General features: G+C 44.3%; 1 protein-coding gene across 1 annotated transcript; it reads left to right on the top strand.

Moving 5' to 3' along the window:
• Positions 1–696: 696 nt before the first annotated feature.
• On the top strand, positions 697–24,911 carry LOC134663512 (mRNA-capping enzyme). Its single transcript, XM_063519900.1, has 12 exons — positions 697–1,045; positions 2,223–2,359; positions 4,053–4,220; positions 13,680–13,783; positions 14,251–14,323; positions 15,135–15,380; positions 17,626–17,761; positions 18,354–18,499; positions 19,378–19,543; positions 20,740–20,840; positions 21,566–21,756; positions 22,553–24,911. The coding sequence occupies exons 1-12, from the start codon at positions 860–862 to the stop codon at positions 22,669–22,671; spliced, it is 1,773 nt and encodes a 590-aa protein (XP_063375970.1). The 5' UTR covers positions 697–859; the 3' UTR covers positions 22,672–24,911.
• Positions 24,912–24,934: the final 23 nt, after the last annotated feature.

The raw sequence follows: 24,934 nt of genomic DNA, 5'->3' as shown, positions 1-24,934 counted from the left end.
GACAATGTTTATCTTTTATTTCTATATTGCCACCCTTGATCAACTGCTAAAAATAGTGAAGTGATGTTCAGAAGACAGGTATTACAACAATTTTGAATGAACAAATTCGGCTGATACATTCATACAGAAAGCAAAATAAACAGAGATGTACAGCATTTGTATGATAAGTTTATTAAAGTATATGATTTTATATATTTTTAGAAACAATAAAACGATACAAAATATAATGTAAATTAAGTTTTTGAACGTACCTCATAACCTCAAAATTCTTCATAATGAAAAGAAAGTGCTGAAATGCTTTTATTTTTATATTATAATTTATAATGAAAATCTTCTTATTCTTTATCCACAAATTTATAATCAATTCTTTATTTTTATTCTGTAATATAACTTGTATCCAGAACAAGTATAATTTTAAAAAAAACTAGTACAGCATTGCCAGGTACAATTATTTTTTTATATTAGGGTAAAATCATTGGAAAATTCTCGTATAAAATATTGACACCCAGTGTCAAATTGATATCATATACAACTCAAAAGTTTATTTTAATAAATATATTTTTATTCATTTTACAAAATGGTCTAAGACAACTAGAGTTCCGAGTATTCCGACTACTGCTAGAATGGCTTGAATAATCCTGTAATGTCACAAAATGGAGTTTGAAATAATTTTGCTTGCAACCCATCTTAACAACTGTCAATCGAAATTGACGGTTCTTCTACGATGCCAATCGCGTAAACTCAAGGAAAATCACTGTAAAATAAAGATACATAAAACAATAACACATCCTATCATAAATGTGTGCCAAACTGACTTTGAACTAATTCACCTGTGTGATAAACTGTTTATAAAGCCAGAATGTCGTACCGGGATCCCGGGCCTTTACCGAATAGGTGGTTGAAGTGCCCTCGAAAAGCATCAGGGCTTGTTGCTGGCAAGTTTTTAGCCTTCAAGACACCTTTAGGACAACAGTTCAATGACAAAGTTCCAGAGGAGAACCGCTTCACACCTAACATGCTGTTTGTGTACATGAAAAGTTTAAAAGTGAGTCACTAAATGAAAAATAGAATGGACGCGTCAGCTGTTAGTTTTATTTTTTTAAAAGCACTGCTTTCATAGGACTTTCATCGTTGAGTGTTATCCTTGATAAAGTGAACTCAGAACACACGCTAGCCTGTCTATTTCTCCAGTCATACCTATAAACTATGTATAAAAAAAAATGTTATTTTCATCAATAAATGATTCTTTCCTAACCTCGGCATTCTGTTGAATTTTGATTATTCATTACGACGAAGATGAAAACCAATTCTAAAATAGCTTTGGTAAATGGCTACTGTCCAAATATGTGTAATAATAATGTCCACATCACAATGATGTGTAGTCATTAACATAAATCAAGTATATTTACTTGTCTTTTTATCATATTGAATTATATTAAGGTACATAAACTCTTTTGCCATTTGCCAATAAGTGGCACACAGACAGGGAAATAAATACACAAGAACTGTAGAAAAAACCGGGCAAGTGCGAGTCGGACTCGCGCACGAAGGGTTCCGTACCGTAATGCAAAAAAAACTAAAAAAAAATAAAAAAAAGGTCACCCATCCAAGTACTGACCACGCCCGACGTTGCTTAACTTTGGTCAAAAATCACGTTTGTTGTATGGGAGCCCCATTTAAATCTTTATTTTATTATATTTTTAGTATTTGTTGTTATAGCGGCAACAGAAATACATCATCTGTGAAAATTTCAACTGTCTAGCTATCACGGTTCGTAAGATACAGCCTGGTGACAGACGGACGGACGGACGGACGGACGGATGGACTGACGGACGGACGGACGGACGGACAGTGAAGTCTTAGTAATAGGGTCCCGTTTTACCCTTTGGGTACGGAACCCTAAAAATGAAATTTACTGTCTGTAATAAAGGATTATTACATTACATTCCATAAACTCTTCCCAAAGTGTAACCATAAAAAGGTTACATGAAAATAAATAATTAGAATATTGTATAAAATAATATATATGCTGAGTCCTATGTGTTACATTACAATCAACTCGGACCTAAAACTTCATCTTGATTCACCAAGAGACTTTTTTCAGTAGCCTATTTATACAACAACCATACACAATAGGGATTTTGTTTAATTCCACCTTTAAGGGGGTTAAAATACTTGTAAGGGGTAACTTTCTATGTTAATAAGTGTATTATTCTTTGCAGGTAAAACTTGGGATGTGGGTGGACCTCACTAACACCACAAGGTTCTATGACAAGACAGAGATTGAGAATATGGACTGTAAATATGTAAAGATGTCCTGCCGGGGACATGGGGAGACACCTTCATTAGATCAAACTAGGTAGGTTCTCGTAGCAATATTATTGACATTGTTGAAATCACATTGCTACATGTCTTCTTCTTCCTGGTGTTGTCCCGGCATTTTTACCACTGCTCATGGGAGCCTGGAGTCCGCTTGACAACTAATCCCAAGAATTGACGTAGGCACTAGTTTTCACGAAAGCGACTGCCATCTGACCTTCCAACCCAGAGGGTAAACTAGGCCTTATTCTGATTAGTCTGGATTCCTCACAATGAAAAGCAACTAGGTAAATATCAAATGATATGTCTTACATAAGTTCCGAAAAACTCATTGGTACGATCCGGGGTTTGAACCTGCGACACAGATTATATAATAGTTCTTACGAACAGATACTTATCTCTCAAACAAAACGTAAATACCTACCGTTTTGATACCTACACAAAAATACAATGGAGTGACCTTCAACGCGCCGCTCCCCGCACCGCGCGCACCGGCACAACGCTAGGGTTGCTGATGCTTAGAAATGATAAATAAATACCTACTTAAACAGCGGAGTGAAATAAAAGGAAAGCTAAATCTTAAATTATACCTAGTATTCCGACTATGCGAGTTTGCGAAATAGTCATTTTAAAAGGTCATACGTCCCTGCAGTAACCGCAGTGTTTACACCGTTTTATAAACCGCGCAATAATCCCAGCAAGAATTAGTTTCTTCGTGTAATTTAAAACCAGATACAGATTAATGTTACACAATAAAGAAAAATAATAGAAACCCCATGAATACAGGTAATTAATTATAAGTTAACCAGAGCAAAAATGAGTAGGCACTTTCCGGTGTAAAGTTAACTTACCTACTGTCGTTAAAATAAACATTTACCAAAATAAATTAGAAATTTGTTACCTATTTCAAATAGATAGATATCTAAAACTATACATTTGTCATACATGATAAACATTACGGGTTTAATTAAAGAAATTCAATAGTAGGTAGGTACCTACTACGAGTACGTAGCTTTTAACTATCGTAAAAATTGACAGTGCGGCGCGCGGTGAAGTGCGTACGTGAGCGCGTGTGGCAACTAACTGGCTTGCTTTTCTACCGTGAACGGGAGCACATTCGTAGGTATTAATCCGACCTCGCGCGGAGAGTTCCATAGGCCTGCCTGCGACTTACCGCTAGGCCACCACCGCTTCTCCCAATCACATTGCTGCATGTGTATAAAATAAAATAAAACTTAAACAGAACAGTCATACAAACAAAAGGATGTTTCTTCAGAAACAACAAGAAACTCAATATAGGGGCCCACTGATTAACAGTCCGCCGGACAGTATCGGCCTGTCAGTTGTTTGGAACTGTCCAAATTTTGTTCTAACTGACAGGCTGATACTGTCCGGCGGACTGTTAATCAGTGGGCCCCAGAGCTCAACCAATCATGTTCAAAATAGTTTTCATAGAAAATATTTACAAAGCTTTATTTTCTCAATTTTTTCATATTTTTATAGGTCCAAAAATTAGAGGGGGGGGATTTTGGACTTTCGAAGTGATTAAGTATTGAACAGAACATTTACTTACTCAAAAAACTTTTTTAGAAACCTTAATGGTATGACTAAGTCTTGATTATTACTTTAATAGGTACTTTTCCCTGGAAGACTCGATTAAAAATTTCACCTCATAAACATTTCGCACCAGTGTTAACTAAAATGCTGTGCATTAAAGTCGTTATATTTTTCAGACTGTTTATCCAACTCGTAAGCAAGTTCCTGAGCCAGAACCCACTGGAAGTCATCGGTGTCCACTGCACACATGGATTCAACAGAACCGGCTTTCTGCTTGTGTCGTATATGGTGGAACAGTTGGACTGCAGTGTTGAGGCTGCAATCATAGAGTTTGCTAAGATGAGGTATGTTCAATGACACTAAGATCATCTATGAAAGTTTTCCTGAATCCGAACCCGTTGGAAGTAATCGGAGTCCACTGCATGGTCTCAAAAGAACCAGCTATCTGCTTATGTCCTATATTAGGGTTGCCATACGTCCCGTATATACGGGACTGTCACCGTATTTAAGTATCACGTCCCCTATTTTTATTGGTCCCGTTTTTGTCCCGTATTTTGTCGACCGGTCTGGCCTAGTGGGTAGTGACCCTGACTATGAAGAGTATGAAACCGATGGTCCCGGCAGCAGCAACCAGATACAATTCGGGGGCCCGCCCGCGCGAAAGTTTCTGAGGCGCAATATGGCCCTCAGGTAAAAAAGTTCGGAGACCCCTGCTCTAGCCTCTAGCGGCCCACCATACAAGGAAAATTGGCAATCGAATTTGAATCAACGGTATTAGAAAATAGAGTTGAATTTTGTGAGTGTTAGGCCCTATCTTCGTGTGTCGCAGCGGGGGTGCGCAGGGGAGGGGAGAGAGTGGACTGTAGAATTCTCATAGGTAGCAGAGGATGGAATGAAACACGCAGCTGGCTTATTCAGATGCAGGAGGGTCGAGGTTGGAGAGGTTCCTTTTTCTTCTTTTAGTTGTTTCCTGGTCGGCTGCTGGCTCTAGACTGACGCGGAGCGGGGCGATCTACCGGCTTTTATAACCACCTATTTTATGCGCCTCGTCCCCCGCTCCCCGCGGGGCGCGCATGCGCGGATCGTGAGAGATTGGCGCATGCGCGCAGGTTACCTATCTACCTATCTCTTTCTAATTGGGGAACCTCTCTTTCCTCGGCCCTCTGGCACTTATTTATTTATTTTATAAATACATTTTATTAAACTTACAAGTCTTATAAGCTATCCTACCTAATCTATTCTTATTAGGCCCTAGCCTATCTTAGTAAACTTATTGGAAAGGCGCAAAGTGTGTGTCGTCCTCGGCGACCCACACTTTGCCCCCCTCGTTAAGCAGAGCTACGTAATGAAAAGACAATAGGGTAATATTTTATTATTCACAAATTAGGATCTTAATCTAAATTATCTCTTAATGAATTTACTTATCTAATTACATTTGATGACTGGGACGCGCGTCGTGTACATTTCTCCCGCCGTCGCTTCGCGAACCTACTGGTAGCACGACGATCTTCTTGGTCGGCCTCCTCAGCACGTGTCCCTTGCTCGTAGAGACGTCCACGACTCGAACCACGCCATCCTTGCCTGGGTACGTCTGCGTCACTATCCCACGCGGCCATGTGTTGCGGGGGAGGTTGGAGTCGCAGATGATCACGACGTCTCCGACGGCCGGGGCGACTCCTTCGTCGTAGGGCTCCCGCCGGTGTTGGAGTAGCGGCGCGTACTCGCGGACCCAGCGCTGCCAGAAGGTGTCGGCGAGCTGCTGGGCGCGCTTCCAGTGTTGTCGCGCGTTGGTGTCGCTCTCCTCGAAGGTGCCGGGTGCAGGTGAGTAGCAGTCCGGCCCTAACAGGATCATGTTCGGGGTCAGGGCCGGCGGGTCCTCTGGGTTCACGGCCACGTAGGTCAGCGGTCTTGAGTTGACGGTCGCTTCCGCCTCCGCCAGTAGGGTCTGTAGGGTCTCGTCGCTCGGGTACTTCTCGTGCAGCGTAGCCTTCATCGCTTCCTTGACGGTGCGCACCATACGTTCCCACACGCCCGCCATGAATGGGGCGGCGGGGGGGAGAAAGCGCCAGTTGATGCGGCGTGCGTGGGCGGCGTCTCTCATCGCTTCCGCCAGCTCTCGGTGGGCACCTCTGAAGGCGGTGCCGTTGTCGCTCCACAGCTCTGTAGGGCACCCGCGCCGAGCAATAAAGCGGCGCAGTGCGTTGATGGCGGAGTCGGTGCTAAGCGAGACGACCATCTCCAGGTGTACGGCCCTCGACGTCATACAGGTGAACAGCGCGACGTACCTCTTCTCTCTATGGCGGCCCACTGTGACTTCTTGCGGCCCGTAGTAGTCTAGGCCTGTGTAGGTGAAGGGCCTAACGTGGTGTGCTAGGCGCGCCGCTGGCAGGTCACCCGTAGATGGCGCCGCGGGCTTCGCACGACGCAGTCGACACCGTGGACACTGGGCGATCACTTGCTTCACTGTCGGCCTTATCTTCACTACGTGCACGCGCTGTCGTAGATCGTTGACCACTATTTCGGTGCCGCCGTGATGTAACTGTTCGTGGACGTGTGAAACATATAACTTTGTATAGTGGTGTTTCCCGTGTAGCACTATAGGTCGCACTGTCTCTTCTTGTAAGTCGCCGGCCGCTATTCTGCCCCGTAGACGTATAATGTTGTCTTCGTCCATATATACGCTCAGCTTGGCTAGTCGGTCGTCCTTGTCTGGCGCGCGGCCGCTCGCTATGCGCCCTCTCTCTTTCTCGTAGCTATCTTCTTGTGAGGCGCGTATTAACAGCTTCTCGGCGGCACTTAGGTATTTGGCTTCTAACACTAAGTACTTCTTCTCCTCTGGCGGCGGTGTGGCGGCGATCTTGGCTGGCACGCGTGTGTGAGTGGCGCGCTTATTCCAGGCTCCGTCTTGTGACTCGTTTGCGCGCGTTCGTTTGCGCCTGGCCGCCGCGACAAGTTGTGTCGCGGGCCGGGCGGGTTCACGGGGTCGAGGGCGCACGAGGTCGATGAACTGTAGCACGCGCGCGGTCGCTCGTAGTAGTCGCGTCCACTTGGAGAAGCGCTCGAACTTAGGTATAGCCGCGTGCTTATCTAGGGGCACGGCAGCTATCGCGGCGCACGTCTCCTTTTCTTCACCGGTCACGGGAACTTCGACTTTATTCTCACGGGGCCAAGTCGATTCTTCATTGTACAGGAACGACGGGCCTACGAACCATCTGTGGCTCGTATCGAAGTCAGCTGGGGTGGCGCGGGTCGCGTCGTCGGCTACGTTGTGTGCTGTCGGTACCCATCTCCACTCGTTTTTCTTAGTGTGATCTTCTATCTCGGCGAGTCTGTGGGCCACGAACGTCTTGAATGTGCGAGGCTCGGCGCGTATCCATGCTAGCGCCGTGCGAGAGTCGCTCCAGTATGTTTTTGAAGCGATCTCGAAGTCGTGCTCTTCTATCACTGTTCTTGCTAGCCGTACGCCTAGGACGGCCGCTTGTAGCTCCAGTCTAGGTATGGAGATAGGCTTCCTCGGTGTGACGCGGCTCTTGGCGGCGGCTAGGGCTATTTTCACTGACCCGTCGGCCCTCGTCATCCTCCAGTATACGGCGGCCGCATATGCTTCTTCACTAGCGTCGACGAAGGTGTGCAGGTCGCGTACGGTGGCAGGCGTCGCGTCGTAGCATCTAGGTATTTTTAGGGTACCTAGATCTCGCAGTTGTTGTAGCCACTCGCTCCAGCGCTCGCGCAGCTCTTCTGGTATAGCTTCGTCCCAGCCTGTGTTGTGTTGCCACGTGTCTTGCATTATTCGTTTGGCCGGCGTCGTGATAGGTGAAATTAGGCCGAGCGGGTCGAATATTGACATGATGATGCTTAGGGCCTCTCTCTTCGTCGGTGGCCGGAGATCATTGATCACTTCGGGCTGAGCTCTTCTTGTGTTGAGGCGAAACCGGATGCTATCTTCGTTCGTGTCCCACAGCAGGCCGAGTGTTTTTTCTATCTCGCTCCCGCCGATAGGGACTGTGTTTCCCTCTCGCTCTTCGCTGCCGACGACGTCTCTTATTGCTTCATATTCGTTTGTAGCCCACCCACGCAGTTGAAACTTGGCTTGTTTGTGCACATGATCGACGTCTCTTGCTACTTGTCTCGCCTCTTCTATTGTGTTGAAGCTCTGGAGATAGTCGTCCATGTAGTGGTTGCGCTCTATCGCTCGCGCAGCCTCCGGATACTGTGTCGCGTGTTCTCGTGCGTTTCTATTTTTGATGTATAGAGCGGTGCACGGCGATGACGACGCGCCGAATATGACTGAAGTCATGCGGTATTCTTCTGGTTCCCCCTCGCGGCGGTCGCCCCTCCACAGGAAGCGGAGCGCGTCCCGGTCCTCTTCGCGTATCTTGATCTGCATAAACATCTCTTTCAGATCAGCTGAGACTGCGATGCCGTGTTGACGAAACTTCATGATGACGCCGGGCAGCGATTGCAGTAAGTCTGGGCCCGTATGTAGCATGTCGTTGAGGCTGCGGCCGTGTGAGGTGGCCGCAGCATCATGGACCAGTCTTATCTTCGGCTTCTCTGGGTTGCAGACGGCGAAGTGAGGTAGGTACCACGTCCTTCCGCTAGGTGGCGTGGTCGCGCGCTCGGCGTAACTTGAGGTAAGTAGGTTGTTGACGCGTTCGTTGTATTGTTGTTTCAGGTTGGCGTCTCGATCCAGCTTCCTCTCGAGCGTGTGTAGCCGCTTCAGTGCGTCGTTGCGATTGTTAGGTATTGTTTCTTCTTGATTGCGCCACAGTAGCCCCGTTTCGAACCTGCCGTCGGGTAAGCGGCGGCTCTTCTCCTCTAGTATGCGAAGCGCTTGTTGCTCGGGATCGCTGCTCGGTCGCCTCGGCTCGATCGCTAGGGACTCGAGAGCGAAATATTTCTTCATTGTTTCTTCTATGTCTTCAGTTGACTTGGCCCGCGTGAGGTGCGCACAGCAGTACGCGATCGGCTCCGCTCTAGTGGTGCGACAGCCGTGGAGTACCCATCCTAGTAGGGTTCTTGAAGCGACGAGTTGATCGCGCCGTCCTCTTCTTATTTCTCGCGACACGATTAGCTCCCAGTTGTCTTGACCGATGAGTATTTGTGGGGTTGCGCCGCGGTAGGTTAACTTGTGCTTGAGTCCTCTGAGATGTGTGCAGCCTTCTATCTCGCTCACACCTATGGATTGTGTGGTGAAGCCCAGACTGCCGACGGTATGCGCGTTTGATATGCGCTGCTCCTGCCCGCCGTACTTGTTGCGTATGTAAACCTCGACCCTCCTGCTCTGATTGTGTTCCATCTCTTTTCCTCCTACTCCCTGCACCCACATTGGTTCGGTGGGGCCGTCGAGCCCGAGTGTGTCCGCCAGCGCTGAGTCGATAATTGTCACGGTGCTGCCTTCGTCGAGTAGAGCGAATGTGTCTGCTTCCGCCCGCGGGCCGCGTAGTGTGACTGGTACTATCTTCAGGTAGGCGCGTCTTGTTCGTGCTGTCGCGCAGGCGATCTGGTTCACTGCCGAGGCCACGACTTCTTCAGGTTTGTGTGGTGGGGGTGGCTCGGCAGCGGCTGCAGCGGCGGCCGCGGGTGACGACTTCTCGTGGTGTAGTAGGCGATGATGTCTCATGGGGCAGCCTTGCTGGCCGCAAGGCTTCGCTCGGCAGGCGAAGCGTCGATGTTTGCTGACGAGGCACCGGTAGCAGATATTGTTTTTCTTGGCCACCTCCCAGCGCTCGTTCGTGTCGATCTTCATAAATTGCGGGCACGACGGCAGTTGATGCGTAGCGTGTTCACATAGCGGGCACGCTGGCTTCTCTTCTTTTGGCTTCTTATTCGTCTCGACCGCGGCGGCGTACGTTCGCTCGGGCTTCTTTCTTGCGCTTCTTACTTCTTTATTTTCCGTCGTATTCTCAGGCGGAGCGTAAGGTGTGCACTTGTCGGCTTCATTGTTCAAAAAGTCGGCAACTTTCTTGAGCTCGGGCGTCTCTTCTCTCGTAGCTGCGTAGTCGTACCATTTGTTGCGAATTATCGGCGATAATTTGTCGACTATCGACCGCAGTAGCTCCGGGTTGTAGAGGTACTGCGGTTTCTTCAATATTTCGATAGTCGTCACAGTGTTCGCGATCCGGCTGGCGAATATGCACAGATCGCGCGGGTTGTCGGTGAGGCGCGGCAGTCCCTTAATCTTCTCCAGTTCGTTGATGAGTAGAGCGTCTGGTCTTCCGTATCTTCTTTCTAGTGCTCGGATGACGTCCTCGGGATGTGGCTGGCTGATTAGGAGGGCGCTGACGGCCTCCGCGGCGACACCTTTCAGACTTCTTCTTATACGGGCGACGTTTTCACTTGCAGAGAAACTGGGCGCGGACTCGTTGTACGCGGCCTTAAATTGTAGCCACTCGGTGCACAGGCCACTAAAGGTCGGCAAGTCGGGTATGTACTTCTTGTAGGACTTGCTGGCTTGAATGGCTTCTGTGAGGGCGGCGGTTAGCGACGACACGTCCATCGCACGAGTGTCTTCGTATGTATCCGGCCGCGCGCGTCGTCTAGTAGTGCGCGCGGCGGGCTCTTGCGTTTCTTCTATATGGACGGCCTCTTCTATCTCTGTCGCTTGTTGTGGTCGGCGATTGAACCAGTCGGCGATGCGCTGCGGCGCGAGGTCCTCTTCCTCTTCTTCAGACTCCTCTCTTGATGACACCAGTTCTATTCTTTCTTGACGTATTCTTGCTAGTTTGGCTTCTGCTTGTACACGCTTCACCTCTAGCTCGGCCAACCTCTCCTTGGCCTCCAACTCCGCGAGGAGTCTCTTGCTGGAGGCCTTAGATCGGTGTGACCGAGCGGGTTTCGCTGGTTGTCTCGGTGGTGGCATCAATTGGGTGGGGTTGCGTTCGACGATCGTGTTGGCTAGGCTGGCCGCAGGCGTTGCTTTGATGCCCGACGTGTCGGCGGGGTGGACGGCGTTGCTCGGCCCGGGTTGATTTTCTGGTCTGGGACGCGTCTTCTTGATGGCGCCCGTACCCGACGATGCAACTGTGTCCAGCGTCTCCGCTGAACCCAACGTAGCGCCGGTGCCCGACGTAGTGCCGGTGCCCGACGTAGTGCCGGTGCCCGACGTAGTGCCGGTGCCCGACGTAGTGCCGGTGCCCGACGTAGTGCCGGTGCCTGACGTGGTGCCGGTGCCTGACGTAGTGTCGGTGGCGCCGGTGCCCGATGTCGTGCCTGTAGCGCCGGTGCCCGATGTCGTGCCTGTTTCCCCGGAGCCCGGAGATTTTTCTGACGATTCTTCATCTTCTTTGCTGTGGTTGTTTCTTGTTTTCGCCATCTTGCTGTCTTCTTGCTTCAGAGATCCGGCTTCGACGAGGACCAAACAATGTGAGTGTTAGGCCCTATCTTCGTGTGTCGCAGCGGGGGTGCGCAGGGGAGGGGAGAGAGTGGACTGTAGAATTCTCATAGGTAGCAGAGGATGGAATGAAACACGCAGCTGGCTTATTCAGATGCAGGAGGGTCGAGGTTGGAGAGGTTCCTTTTTCTTCTTTTAGTTGTTTCCTGGTCGGCTGCTGGCTCTAGACTGACGCGGAGCGGGGCGATCTACCGGCTTTTATAACCACCTATTTTATGCGCCTCGTCCCCCGCTCCCCGCGGGGCGCGCATGCGCGGATCGTGAGAGATTGGCGCATGCGCGCAGGTTACCTATCTACCTATCTCTTTCTAATTGGGGAACCTCTCTTTCCTCGGCCCTCTGGCACTTATTTATTTATTTTATAAATACATTTTATTAAACTTACAAGTCTTATAAGCTATCCTACCTAATCTATTCTTATTAGGCCCTAGCCTATCTTAGTAAACTTATTGGAAAGGCGCAAAGTGTGTGTCGTCCTCGGCGACCCACACTTTGCCCCCCTCGTTAAGCAGAGCTACGTAATGAAAAGACAATAGGGTAATATTTTATTATTCACAAATTAGGATCTTAATCTAAATTATCTCTTAATGAATTTACTTATCTAATTACATTTGATGACTGGGACGCGCGTCGTGTACAAATTTGTTTTGTTTTAAAATCGAACGAAACGAAATAAAAGAAACTCTATTCCATTTCATTAAGATTTAAATTTCATTGGAGGTAATTTGTACTAGTATTACGACATTGAACCCCAAGAGGCTAGAATACGATTGTCCCTTATCAGTTCCGACTAATTATGGCAACCCTACCTATATAGTTAGTAAAGCAGTTGGACTGCAGCGTGGAGGCTGCTATTATAGATTTTGCTAAGATGAGGCATGTTGTACAGTAATACAGTAAAATTATACATTTTGCGTTTGCGTCAAATCCGGCAGTTCTGATTTTTTGCAGGCTTGTTTATGATGTTGACCCAATGAATAATCCAAGTTTGTGACCTCGAGCGCCGAACGCAACTTTGTCAAAAATCGAATAAACCGCAATTTTTTTAGATTTGGGCGATTATAACCTTAAAGCACTAGTTTTTGATAGTAACTTCCTAGGGCGTTTTTAAAGTAGACTAAATTTGCTACAGTAAGACACTAGAATTGTCTCTGTACATCTAATATTTTCCGAGATAAAGCCTTTAAAATTTTTGTAATTTTACATCAGTTCTTAGTTCTTAGCTATAATATAAGGGTTAGGTAGGTAATTTATATGGAATTCATCACCGCCACGTTCTACAAAATATGAAAAAATGTATGAATGCCTAGGTATTTTGAAAAAAAAATTTATTGAAAATTTATATTTTGTAGAACGTGGCGGTGATGAATTCCCTATAAATTACCTACCTAACCCTTATATTATAGCTAAGAACTGATGTAAATGTATAAAAATTTGAAAGGCTTTATCTCGGAAAATATTAGATGTACAGAGACAATTCTAGTGTCTTATTGTAGCAAATTTAGTCTACTTTAAAAATGCCTTAGGAAGTTACTATCAAAAACTAGTACTCTAGGGTTATATTCGCCCAAATCTAAAAAAAATTGCGATTTATTCGATTTTTGACAAAGTTGCGTTCGGCGCTAGAGGTCACAAACTTGGATTATTCATTGGGCCAACATCATAAGCAAGCCTGCAAAAAATCAGAACTACCGGATTTGACGCAAAATAGCCAGGTTACAAAATTCGACAAAGTTACTGGATTACAGTGTTCATTAAGATCATTTATTAGTGTTTTCCTGAGCCACGGATTGATTCATTCAACAGAACGTGATGGATTCAACAGAACAGGCTTTCTGCTTGTATCCTATTGTTGGAGCAGTTTAACTGCAGCGTCGAAGCCGCTATTATAGAGTTTGCTTTGCCCCACAACGCATTCAACAGACGTGACTATCCCATTAATTAGTTTACGTATAGTAACCATGAGTAAATGTGAAGTCCTTAACCCGCATTGGGCCAGCGTGGGGACTATAGCCCAAACCCTCTCGTGCTTGAGAGGAGGCCTGTGCCCAGTGGGACGTATATAGGCACAGAATAAATAATAGTACTAGGTGCAGAAGACTCACTCTCTAACAAAACGCGTCTGTTACGATCAGGACAGATATGGCCGCTAGGTGGCGACAGCGCCACGCGCGGCTTATGGCAAACCCCAAAATTGGGGTCGAACGGATGTATTTTAGCTACCTGTAGCAAAGCGACGAAATCGCGGAGTGAGACACGCCTCATATAGGCTAAATTATTAATTTATTATAGCTACATTTTGGATTTCACGGGCCTATAAATCCCGGTCTTTTGTTAGGCTTGCGTGGGATGTAAACCTAATATGTAGAGGCCCTCTTTTATTAACCATAAGTAAAACTTTCCTCAACAGGCCTCCAGGCATTTACAAGCAGGACTATCTACAAGAGTTATACAGACGCTACGACGACGTGGAGTATACACCAGCTGCTCCCCTTAGGCCCGATTGGTGCGATGGTAAGTTAACCCTAAAACTGTCAGAATAAAACGGCCAGATTAAAAAAAACCGGACAGGTGCGAGTCCGACGCGCCCACCGACTGCTCCGTTCTTTTTAGTATTTACTGTTATGGCTCCTCTACACGATAGGCCAACGCCGGCCACTCCAGGGGCGCATTTATGCGTTAGAGGGAGCAAGTGATATTGCTATCTCATTCTACCGCATGGCTGCGTCCCTTGGAGTGGCCGGCGTTGGCCCATCGTGTAGAGGAGCCATTATAGCTGCAACAGAAATACATCATGTGTGAAAATTGTCTGTCTAATTATCACTGTTCATGAGATACAGCCTGATGACAGATAGACAGACGGACAGTGGATTCTTAGTAATAGGATCCTGTTTTTACCCTTTGGGTACGGAACCCTAAAAAATTACTTATTTTATTTGAAAGTAAAGATGGTTCCTGATTTTTTTTTTTCAAACTAACAGAGGAAGAAGGAGAAGACTACGACGACAGTACGCCGAGTAACTCCCAGTCAACCTCTTCGCAAAATGCATCGGGGTAAGCACTTCTATTCTACTTTATCTATTGTCCTAAAGTCATAGAACCTTTTAGAAGGGCGCTATTAAAAAATAGCGAGAAAATTTAATTTTTTGTATCGGAAAAGTACCTACGCTGTGTATCTCAATAAAACTCCAACATTACTCTCTTACTCTCTGTAAATGGCTTTCCATCTCTTATTATTGTGGCATACTCTGTATAGATAGCTGTTGGATTTCCATAACATAAATAAATAAATAAATAAAACGTACCGTATTTGTTCAAGTTACGCAGTTTTCTCATATTGAAGAACGAAAGAATCTAGATCATATTGATTAAATAATAAACAGGCATACAGTTAAAACAACTAATATACTTACAACGATCATCAAAATAATGTAATTTTGGTGTACTTTTATGTAATTTTAATAGTCAGATGTACAGAACGGAACTCAAAACAGATAGAAACTGTAGTTTAATTATTCTTATAAATATCGTTATTTTGGTGTCGTGTTTAATTACAATAGGTAAGGAACTAAATATCTAACATGAAAGTCTTGACAGTTGATATGCTTATGTTTTTATTATCTCTAGATAATAACTAATGTGTTATTCGATATTAGGTTGATCAGATATTAGGTGTTAATTATTCTATTATACATAAAATACCGTTATATATCGTTATTGGAAAGTGAAATACAAAATCTTTATTTCCAATTTTATTTAGTCAAAAATGCATTTATAATTACAAAAACTACCACCGGTTCTAATCTAAATCCATGACACAATCTTATGCTTACTTTTTAATGATAAAAATCACACACATTCACAGACCTAAACCCAAGAAAGGTCGCAAAGAGACCACCTTTAAGAAGACCACATTCATGCCAGGCGTCCGCGGGGTAGAACCATTCAACACCCAACCCCGTTTGCTGGAGATCCAGCAGAAAGCCCAGGAGTTCTGCGAGTGGGGCAAGACCGGGTTCCCGGGGTCACAGCCGGTCTCCATGGACGTGATGAATCTGAGGAAGCTGCATGAGAAACCGTACAGGGTGTCGTGGAAGGCTGATGGTGTCAGGTAAATATAGGAAACAATAGTTACTACAAAACCACATTCATGCCAGGCGGCCGTGGGGTAGAACCGTTCAACACCCAACCCGGTCTTGTCCCACTAGCAGAAAGCCCAGGAGTTCTACGAGTGGGGCAAAACCGGGTTCCCGGGGTCACAGCCAGTCTCCATGGACGTGATGAATCTGAGGAAGCTGCATGAGAAACCGTACAGGGTGTCGTGGAAGGCTGATGGTGTCAGGTAAATATAGGAAACAATAGTTACTACAAAACCACATTCATGCCAGGCGGCCGTGGGGTAGAACCGTTCAACACCCAACCCGGTCTTGTCCCACTAGCAGAAAGCCCAGGAGTTCTGCGAGTGGGGCAAAACCGGGTTCCCGGGGTCACAGCCAGTCTCCATGGACGTGATGAATCTGAGGAAGCTGCATGAGAAACCGTACAGGGTGTCGTGGAAGGCTGATGGTGTCAGGTAAATATAGGAAACAATAGTTACTACAAAACCACATTCATGCCAGGCGGCCGTGGGGTAGAACCGTTCAACACCCAACCCGGTCTTGTCCCACTAGCAGAAAGCCCAGGAGTTCTGCGAGTGGGGCAAGACCGGGTTCCCGGGGTCACAGCCAGTCTCCATGGATGTGATGAATCTGAGGAAGCTGCATGAGAAACCGTACAGGGTGTCGTGGAAGGCTGATGGTGTCAGGTAAATATAGGAAACAATAGTTACTACAAAACCACATTCATGCCAGGCGGCCGTGGGGTAGAACCGTTCAACACCCAACCCGGTCTTGTCCCACTAGCAGAAAGCCCAGGAGTTCTACGAGTGGGGCAAAACCGGGTTCCCGGGGTCACAGCCAGTCTCCATGGACGTGATGAATCTGAGGAAGCTGCATGAGAAACCGTACAGGGTGTCGTGGAAGGCTGATGGTGTCAGGTAAATATAGGAAACAATAGTTACTACAAAACCACATTCATGCCAGGCGGCCGTGGGGTAGAACCGTTCAACACCCAACCCGGTCTTGTCCCACTAGCAGAAAGCCCAGGAGTTCTGCGAGTGGGGCAAGACCGGGTTCCCGGGGTCACAGCCAGTCTCCATGGACGTGATGAATCTGAGGAAGCTGCATGAGAAACCGTACAGGGTGTCGTGGAAAGCAGATGGTGTCAGGTAAAAATATGACCATAGCAGTTTAACACAATTAAATGAAGCACAGACGGGCTAGCACATGATCGGGCGACATTATGACGCGGCGAGATAGACTAGGTACCCGTCCCTCTTTTATTAACATAGGAAAAGACGGGTAGCCTATTTCGCCACGAGATACTGTTGCGCCAATCATGTGCTAGGCTAGGCCTACAGCCGGCCTAGCCAAGGTTACAATCGCTATCGCTTCGACAACGAAAAGCATTATGTCTCTCTATCACTCTTCCATATTAGCGCGACAGTGACAGTTGCGTTTCGATCGCTACGGAGCGTAAGCGATTGGCATTTTGGCTACGCGGCCAGGACAGGAGAAGTCAAAGGCACTGTCTTGGCGCATTTCGTCGTTTTTAGGGTTCCGTAGCCAAATGGCAAAAAACGGAACCCTTATGGATTCGTCATGTCTTGTCTGTCTGTCCGTCCGTATGTCACAGCCACTTTTTTCCGAAACTATAAGCACTATACTGTTGAAACTTGGTAAATAGATGTATTCTGTAAACCACATTAAGATTTTCACACAAAAATAGAAAAAAAGCAATAAATTTTTAGGGTTCCCCATACTTAGAACTGAAACTCAAAATTTTTTTTTCATCAAACCCATACGTGTGGGGTATCTATGGATAGGTCTTCAAGAATGATATTGAGGTTTCTAACATCATTTTCTTCTAAACTGAATAGTTTGCGTGAGTGACACTTCCAAAGTGGTAAAATGTGTGTCCCACCCCCCTGTAACTTCTAAAATAAGAGTATGATGAAACTAAAAAAATATATGATGCACATTACCATGCAAACTTCCACCTAAAATTGGTTTGAACGAGATCTAGTAAGTAGTTTTTTTTAATACGTCATAAATCGTAAACCGCAATTTTATTATGTTACTTGCTGCTACGGAACCCTTCATGGGCGAGTCCGACTCGCACTTGGTCGGTTTTTTCTAACCCTCATGTTTCCGTTTGGATAACAATAGACAGTCGAACTATACTGTTCTACCTTAGGGATGGCCAGGGGGCGCCACAAGCCCTCAGGATACTTTTTGTAATGCTGTACTATTTTACAGATACATGATGCTAATTGACGGAGAAGGCGAGGTGTACATGATAGACAGAGACAACTGCGTGTTCAAAGTATTTGGACTGCGTTTTGTTCATAGGAAAGATCTGAGGCAGCATCTGAGAGATACCCTTCTAGATGGTGTAAGTATAAATCAAAAATTAATTTGATTGATTACTTGACTTAGGTAGGTGTGGCTCACTCCACGATTTCGTGGCTTTGCTACAGGTAGTTAAAAGTACATCCATTCCACATCAATTTTGGTGGCTAGCCATAAGCCGCGCGTGGCGCTGTCGCCACCTAGCGGCCATATCTGTCCTCATCGTAACAGACGCGTTTTGTTAGAGAGTGAGTCTTCTGTACCTAGTACTATTATTTATTCTGTAACTTATGTAAAAAGTTGAAAACCTATTAAAGGCATTTTTACGCAAAAATGTTTTGATGTTTGTTTATCAGCGCAATAACGTAAAATGTTTTTTAATTTGAGATTTGAGACATTTTTTTGTTGAATTTAATTTATATATTTGGGGGAATGTAGCCACCATTATGGGCACCCTTCCGCAGGGATCGGATCAGGGGGACTATTTGTGTTAGTTTTTATTTAATTGCAAGTTATTTTATAAGGTTAGATTTAGATGTGTTGAAAAGTGTTTGTTTGTGTAGGTATTTTGTGATTTGTCAATTTAATTGAATAATTTATCCTTATATGTTTATATATTTTATATAATGTTTTAGGAAATGGTGATAGACAAAGTGGACGGCAAAGAAATACCCCGGTACCTGTGTTATGACATTATTCGGTTCGAGAACCAGGACATATCGAAAAAGGCTTTCTTCCCGTCCCGGATGGACTATATAGAACATGAAATAATTAATCCTAGGTGAGTGAGGGTTTGTATGAATCTATTGGATAGGATAGGCCAGGGGTCACCAAATGGCGGACCGCGGTTCGGATCCGGACCGCCTATTTATTTATTTCAACTTTATTGCACAGTAAGAATTGTACAAAAGGCGAACTTAATGCCAGAAGGCATTCTCTATCATTGTATTTTTTTTGCTTTTTTAATCAAGTAGAAACGGACCGCGATGGCCAATTTAATTTAAGAACCGGACCCCTGAAGAATGTAAATGGTGACCCCTGTGATAGGCCATGAGTTTATTTCGGAAATATGATTAATATTGGTTTATTTTTAAATCCAAAAAACATAGATGCAATTTTGTGCCAATAGAATATTATTTAAAAGTTATTTGAGTATAGTAAGTCCTTTTTATAGACCTTAAGAGGGAAGTAGCCGGTACAATATGACATCACAACAGGATACCATTTTCTCTTGTAAACTATAGTTTGTTTTTTTAAGCATTGGAAATAAGGTAAACAATCTTGATGTTTTGCTCGTAATTGAAAAACACATTTTAAAAATAAGTTACGGCAATGTGTAACAATTATGAATCTAATACCATCATTTATACTCTTCTGCTTTCATAAGTAATAGTTACTGATTTTTTAAAGCGTTTTTCAATCAAAAGACATGTCAAGATCGCTTACCTTCTTTCAAGTTCTTTCTAATACTAAAAAAAAAGAACTATACACCCAAAGCCGCTACCCAAAAGTTGTCTGGAAGAGATCGCTTTTTAGCGATAAGACTGCCTGTTGTTTACCTCTGCTTGTATTTCTGTTTTCTTTTGTATTGTCTTCTTTTATTGAGGTGTGCAATAAAGAGTATTTGTATTGTATTGTATACACAAATAAAAATTTCAGGTTAAAAGCAATGGAGAAGAAGATGATACACCGCGAACGCGAGCCGTTCAGCGTACGTTTAAAGCAATTCTACGAAGTTCGGATGGCGCACCAATTATTGGGGGAGAAGTTCGCTAAAACCCTGTCTCATGAGCCTGATGGACTCATATTCCAGCCTTCTAAGGAGGTAACAAGGCATTCTAACAGTCATATTGAAACCTTCTAGGAGATGTACATACCTATCTATACATTTCGTTATGGTTGGCGCGGATATGCAGGCATAGGCCGAAGATCTAATCATCATCATTCTCTTGCCCTTGTCCCATTCACTTGGGGTCGGCGCAGCATGTCTTTCTCTTCCACATCTCCCTGTCGCCCGTCATTTCATCATTCACTTGCGTTCGTTTCATATCATCTCACACAGTCCATCCACCTTTTCCTCGGTTTTCCTTTCCTCGTAATTCCCTCCACATTCATTCGTAATACCTTTCTCCTCACATGACTTTCATCCCTCCGCATCACATGCCCGTACCACGCTAGGCGATTTGCCCTTACTTTTTTTGTTATCCGAAGCCGAAGATCTAATGTGTTATTTCAATTAAATACATAAAAGATGCATACAGTGGTAGTAATAAACTAAATTAATATCTAAAGTAGGCCCTTGAGGCATTGTACCAAAGATGCTGGCATTTCCTCGTTGTATCGCAATGCTGTGTGACGATGATACATTTTCCGAGGAAGCCGCCAGCTCTTCGGTCACCAGTGACTTATAATTTAAATATTCTATCTTCACTTGCACCATTCATTAACCTGCGGTTAACCGGTTAAACCTGAAGTTTCCATGGTTACCAGTACAATTTGACACTGGGTTAACGGTTTAATCGCTTAACCCCGGGTTATAGTGGCATGGCGCAAGTGGGCCTTATTGTATCTTAAGAGCCCATCAACGTGCACACTAGCGCCATTGCTAAATAATCGTAATTATTTAAATAAAACGAAATATATTAAAAAAAGGGGGTCGCTACGTACTGTATTTTGTATTTAAGTACCTTTTGAATACATCAAACTGGTTTTTATGTTGCTGGATTCATCGATCTATGAACTCAAAAGAAAAACGGCCGTTTTAACTTTGGACGCATATTAGATTGACGAATCCAGCAACATAAAAACTAGTTAAACTAGTTTGATGTATTCAAAAGGTACTGAAATACAAAATACAGTGGGTAGCGGCCCCCGTTTTTAAATACCTGTTGTTAAATTCAAATAATCACGATTATTTAGCAGTGGCGCTAGTGTGCACGTTGATGGGCTCTTAAATACTTGAATTTTGTGGTGTATTTGAGCAAATCAAGGCACTATATAACTGATATAATTCATTTCCAGCCCTACGTGCCTGGACCGTGCGAGGATGTGCTAAAATGGAAGCCTAGCAACATGAACAGTGTCGACTTCAGGCTGAAGATCGTCACGGAAGGCGGCCAAGGGTATGTCCTATTCATCATTTTAGCCTTCAGTCGCCCACTGCTGTACCTCTTCGTGTACGCCACTTATCCTGGGCTATAGTTCGTTTTTTTAGCATTAGAAATAAGGTAAACAATCTTGATGTGTCTTTAAATTGAAAAACACATTTTGAAAATAAGTTACGGCAAATATGTAATAATTATGAATCTAATACGATCATTTATATTGTTCGGCTTTCATAATAATAGTAATATAAGTAATAGTTACCTATTGATTTTTAAAAAGCTTTTTTCAATGGGGTTGGCAACTGTCAAAGGTTTGCATAGATAGATCTTTTTCTATGAGATTTGGCTTAAAGAGCTGGCATCCAGGGTATTAAAAAAACAAAAATTTTACACAATTCTATGGACTGACAGGGCAAGCTATGATGGCGCCATCTGCTAAAAACTTTCACCGGCCAACCCCATTAAAAGACATGTCAAGATCGCTTACCTTCTTTCAAGTTCTTTCTAATGCTAAAAAAAACGAACTATAGTGTCATCCAGAAGCGCCCCGCAATTTTACGATCGTCTTCCACACGTAACTGAAAACAATATATTTTGACAAACTGTAGGATATTTTTTTCAAAATATCAAGATGAAAATCCTACCGGTTTTTAAATTTAGTAGTGTAAATTATACTAAATTAACTTAAAAACTTGAAGAGCTTTGAAACCATACCTAGTTTAAAATATATAAATGTATTTCAGCATTCTACCAAAGAAGATTGGCCAACTATTCGTCGGCCAACTCGAGCCGCCGTTCGCCACCATGAAAGTCACCAAGGACATCAAACACCTCAACAACAAGATCATCGAGTGTACTTACGAGAACAACCGCTGGGTCTTCATGAGGGAGCGGACTGACAAGTCCTACCCTAACAGTTATAATACTGCCAAATGTAAGTAAGAGTGGTATTCCACCTGCCTAATAGGGGGTATTAGTGCAATTTTCTGCCGCCAGAGTGCAGCACTTAGGTAGTTAGTAAACCATAGAGTATAAAGTGCCTTGAACGGTTTTTTGACAAGTTTGCACAGACAATAAAATATGACATTGATGCATCAAGGCGGTTTGTTAGCAAGGGTCTACCGGGAAACGCGAAAATCGAAATTTAGTTATCTGCCTCTTTATCGCTCGCAAATGCAATGACAGAGAGGTTTAGATAACGAAATTTCGATTTTTTAAGACCTATGTAGGTAGGCCCCCAGATTGTGATGGATAGTGGTAGTGGCGCCCCCTACGCAGAGTTTTGCGTAATATTCCCTATTTCTTTGTTCAATGTGTATTTGCATTTCACATTTTGCTTGGTTATATTAAAACGCGAATCTGTATACGAATATACAGATTCTTATGAGAGACGGCACACCGCTTGCGTGACGTGTGCGTGCGCAGTTCAAACATTTTGCCGCATGTGTACGTGCTTAATACGCCCACGTATCCGGTGTGCTCCGGCCTTAAACCACAGAATAAATAATAGTACTAGGTACAGAAGACTCACTCTCTAACAAAACGCGTCTGTTACGATCAGGACAGATATGGCCGCTAGGTGGCGACAGCGCCACGCGCAGCTTATGATTAGCAACCAAAATTGGTGTGGAACGGATGTACTTGTAGCTACCTGTTGCAAAGCGACGAAATCGCGGAGTGAGCCCCGCCTGCTTAAACTCGATAATAAATTTTTAACTTTTCCATTTCAGCCGTATGCGAAAGTATACGAGACCCCGTGACCAAGGAGCGGCTGCTAGACTTCATAGACAACCATCGCTTTATAGACGACTCGGATCTCATGCCCATGCCTAAAATGGTGCGCCGATAGTATCAGGCCAAAACGGAGCTTGTTGCCTCGACATAGAGTACATTTCACAACGGACCGGACGTTTTAGATAATTTAATATTGAACAGCTATAATGTTTAAGCAATATCAGGAAAGTGAGCCGACCTGAAGACACAAGATAGTAAAAGTTAAAGACACACGTTTCCTGTGGGTGGTATTCCACCTGTACAATTTCTTCGTTCAATGTGTATTTTGTCTCACATTATGCTTAATGAGAGATTGAGACAATGACACCAAGATATTGGACAGATGGAATACCACCCTAAGCCTTAGACAGTGAAAGTGCCCCTTTTTTGTATTTCTAAAGGCGGCATGCCACTAGTGTGCGGCACTAGCATATTCAGTATGATAAATACACAGACAAAACATCCTCCAGACTGAGCATAGTCGCGCTACCCCCTCTGCCACGCATACGGTAATTTTAATCCATGTTCGAGTCGAAAGTGTCTGTGTGACGTCCGTGTCTTTGAACGGACCAATCACGGCACGGGACTTCGCTCACCTCGTCCCGCGCACCCCCGCATTTTTGGCATCATCGGTTGCATGAAATAATTGCTCTAAACTCGGTGTAGAGGAATCCTAGTCTATGGATAAATATAATAATGCTTGCACCGCACACTGGTGGAATCCCGCCGTAAGGGACACACAGTTTTCCAATGGGGGTACATTACCTTACTGAGTCAACTGACATTATGCCTTGTTTTTTATACACATACCTATAAGTTACCATTGCAGACAGTGACCAGCGGGGATAAGTGGGTGATCAAATATAGTACATTATTGTCGAGGCTCGGAAGTAGCTACTTGCAGGCTGAGGATTCGTTTTAAACGGACGACCTTGGGAGTCCGTTTAATTGAATCCGAAGCCAGCAAGTAGCCTTCCAGCCGAGTCATATATAGTGCTTTTCTCAAAAATGGTGCAAGAAACATAAATATCATAGAAACATTTTACAAAAGCAACGTTCTTGTTCTTACGTATATATTTTCACAGAGAAAAGCCCTTGCCGCTTTTTTCTTTTTTTAATAAAAAAATAGAAGTGTATTTTTCTGCCGAAAATACGCCAACCTATTTGAGACAACTAAATAGTCGCGGTACTAATCATCTGTTTGGCTGTTTAATGGGCCTGTGCCTTCATTTGATATGGCCATTTGAACTTTTAAAAAGTTTGGTACTCTACAAATAATGGAATTTGTATGCAACATTGCAGTCCCAAAATCGAGACTGCAATGTTTTTAAATTTTGACTGACCATAAACTCCGCGCTTCGAGACCTATTTTTTAGACGGCATAGTCGACTTTGCCGTCCATTTTTGAGAAAAGAAATTTTATTCCTATTTGTTCAAAACTCGCACAATGGTTATATTCATAGCTGAATTCATTTAAATCTCAAAAGTTCCGATTCCGTTTTCATCTATTTAGTTTAAATCAGGTGTCATCAGTATTTCTTAAGGCGCAGAGTGTAATGAAAACCAGCATAGCATTGGGTAAACTTACCTGGTGCATAGCATTGGGTTAACTTACCTGGTGCATAGCACACTGCATCCGTACGTCGCATATTATAGCACATAATAAATAATAGTACTACCGTACAAGGAAACTTCCTACAAAACCGAAGTTTGACAGCGGTTCAGGGTTGAATCATGCTGTCCCTATCCAATATATGGCACTAACTCTTTCGGCTATTTAGGGTTGTCAAAATTGAAGCCATTATCGTGGTCGTGCACGCAAAGGGACGTCGTGTCAACCCTAATAATTGCTGGGATCAATGCCGAGCCGAGCGGACCCGAGTTTGGCCGAAGTCAGAGTTTCGAACCCCTGATTATAGTGTCATCAAACTCGCACGACGTGCGAATCGGATGCAGAGGGCCTACCGCGAATACGTAAGTGTGACAGGGAGGCAGCACTTAGTTCGCGTTAGGCCCTCTGTATGCAGTGTCCAATGCGCGCGTCTTTTGCTTATCTGTTGTGTTTATAGGGAGAAAATAAAATCGAAACTGACTCAATTATTTATTTTTATTATCCATATGATATAATAGGAATATTCACTAGGACAGGAGTTCTAAACCCGTGCAAGTAGATATCAACGCTTATGCGCCTAAACCCGTGCAAGTAGATATCAACGCTTATGCGCCTTAATAAATATTGAATATTAAGTTATTTAAGTCAATCTGTTTTGTTTGTAAGATGTATTCATTTACCTTAATAAAATTGTTTTTAATATTGCTTTATCTTTTATTTACAACAA

The sequence above is a fragment of the Cydia fagiglandana genome, chromosome 4 (assembly GCF_963556715.1).
Source record: "Cydia fagiglandana chromosome 4, ilCydFagi1.1, whole genome shotgun sequence".
Lineage (NCBI taxonomy): Eukaryota > Metazoa > Arthropoda > Insecta > Lepidoptera > Tortricidae > Cydia > Cydia fagiglandana.
The sequence above is the reverse complement of the archived record's forward strand: the minus strand, read 5'-3'. Positions and strand labels throughout refer to the sequence as shown.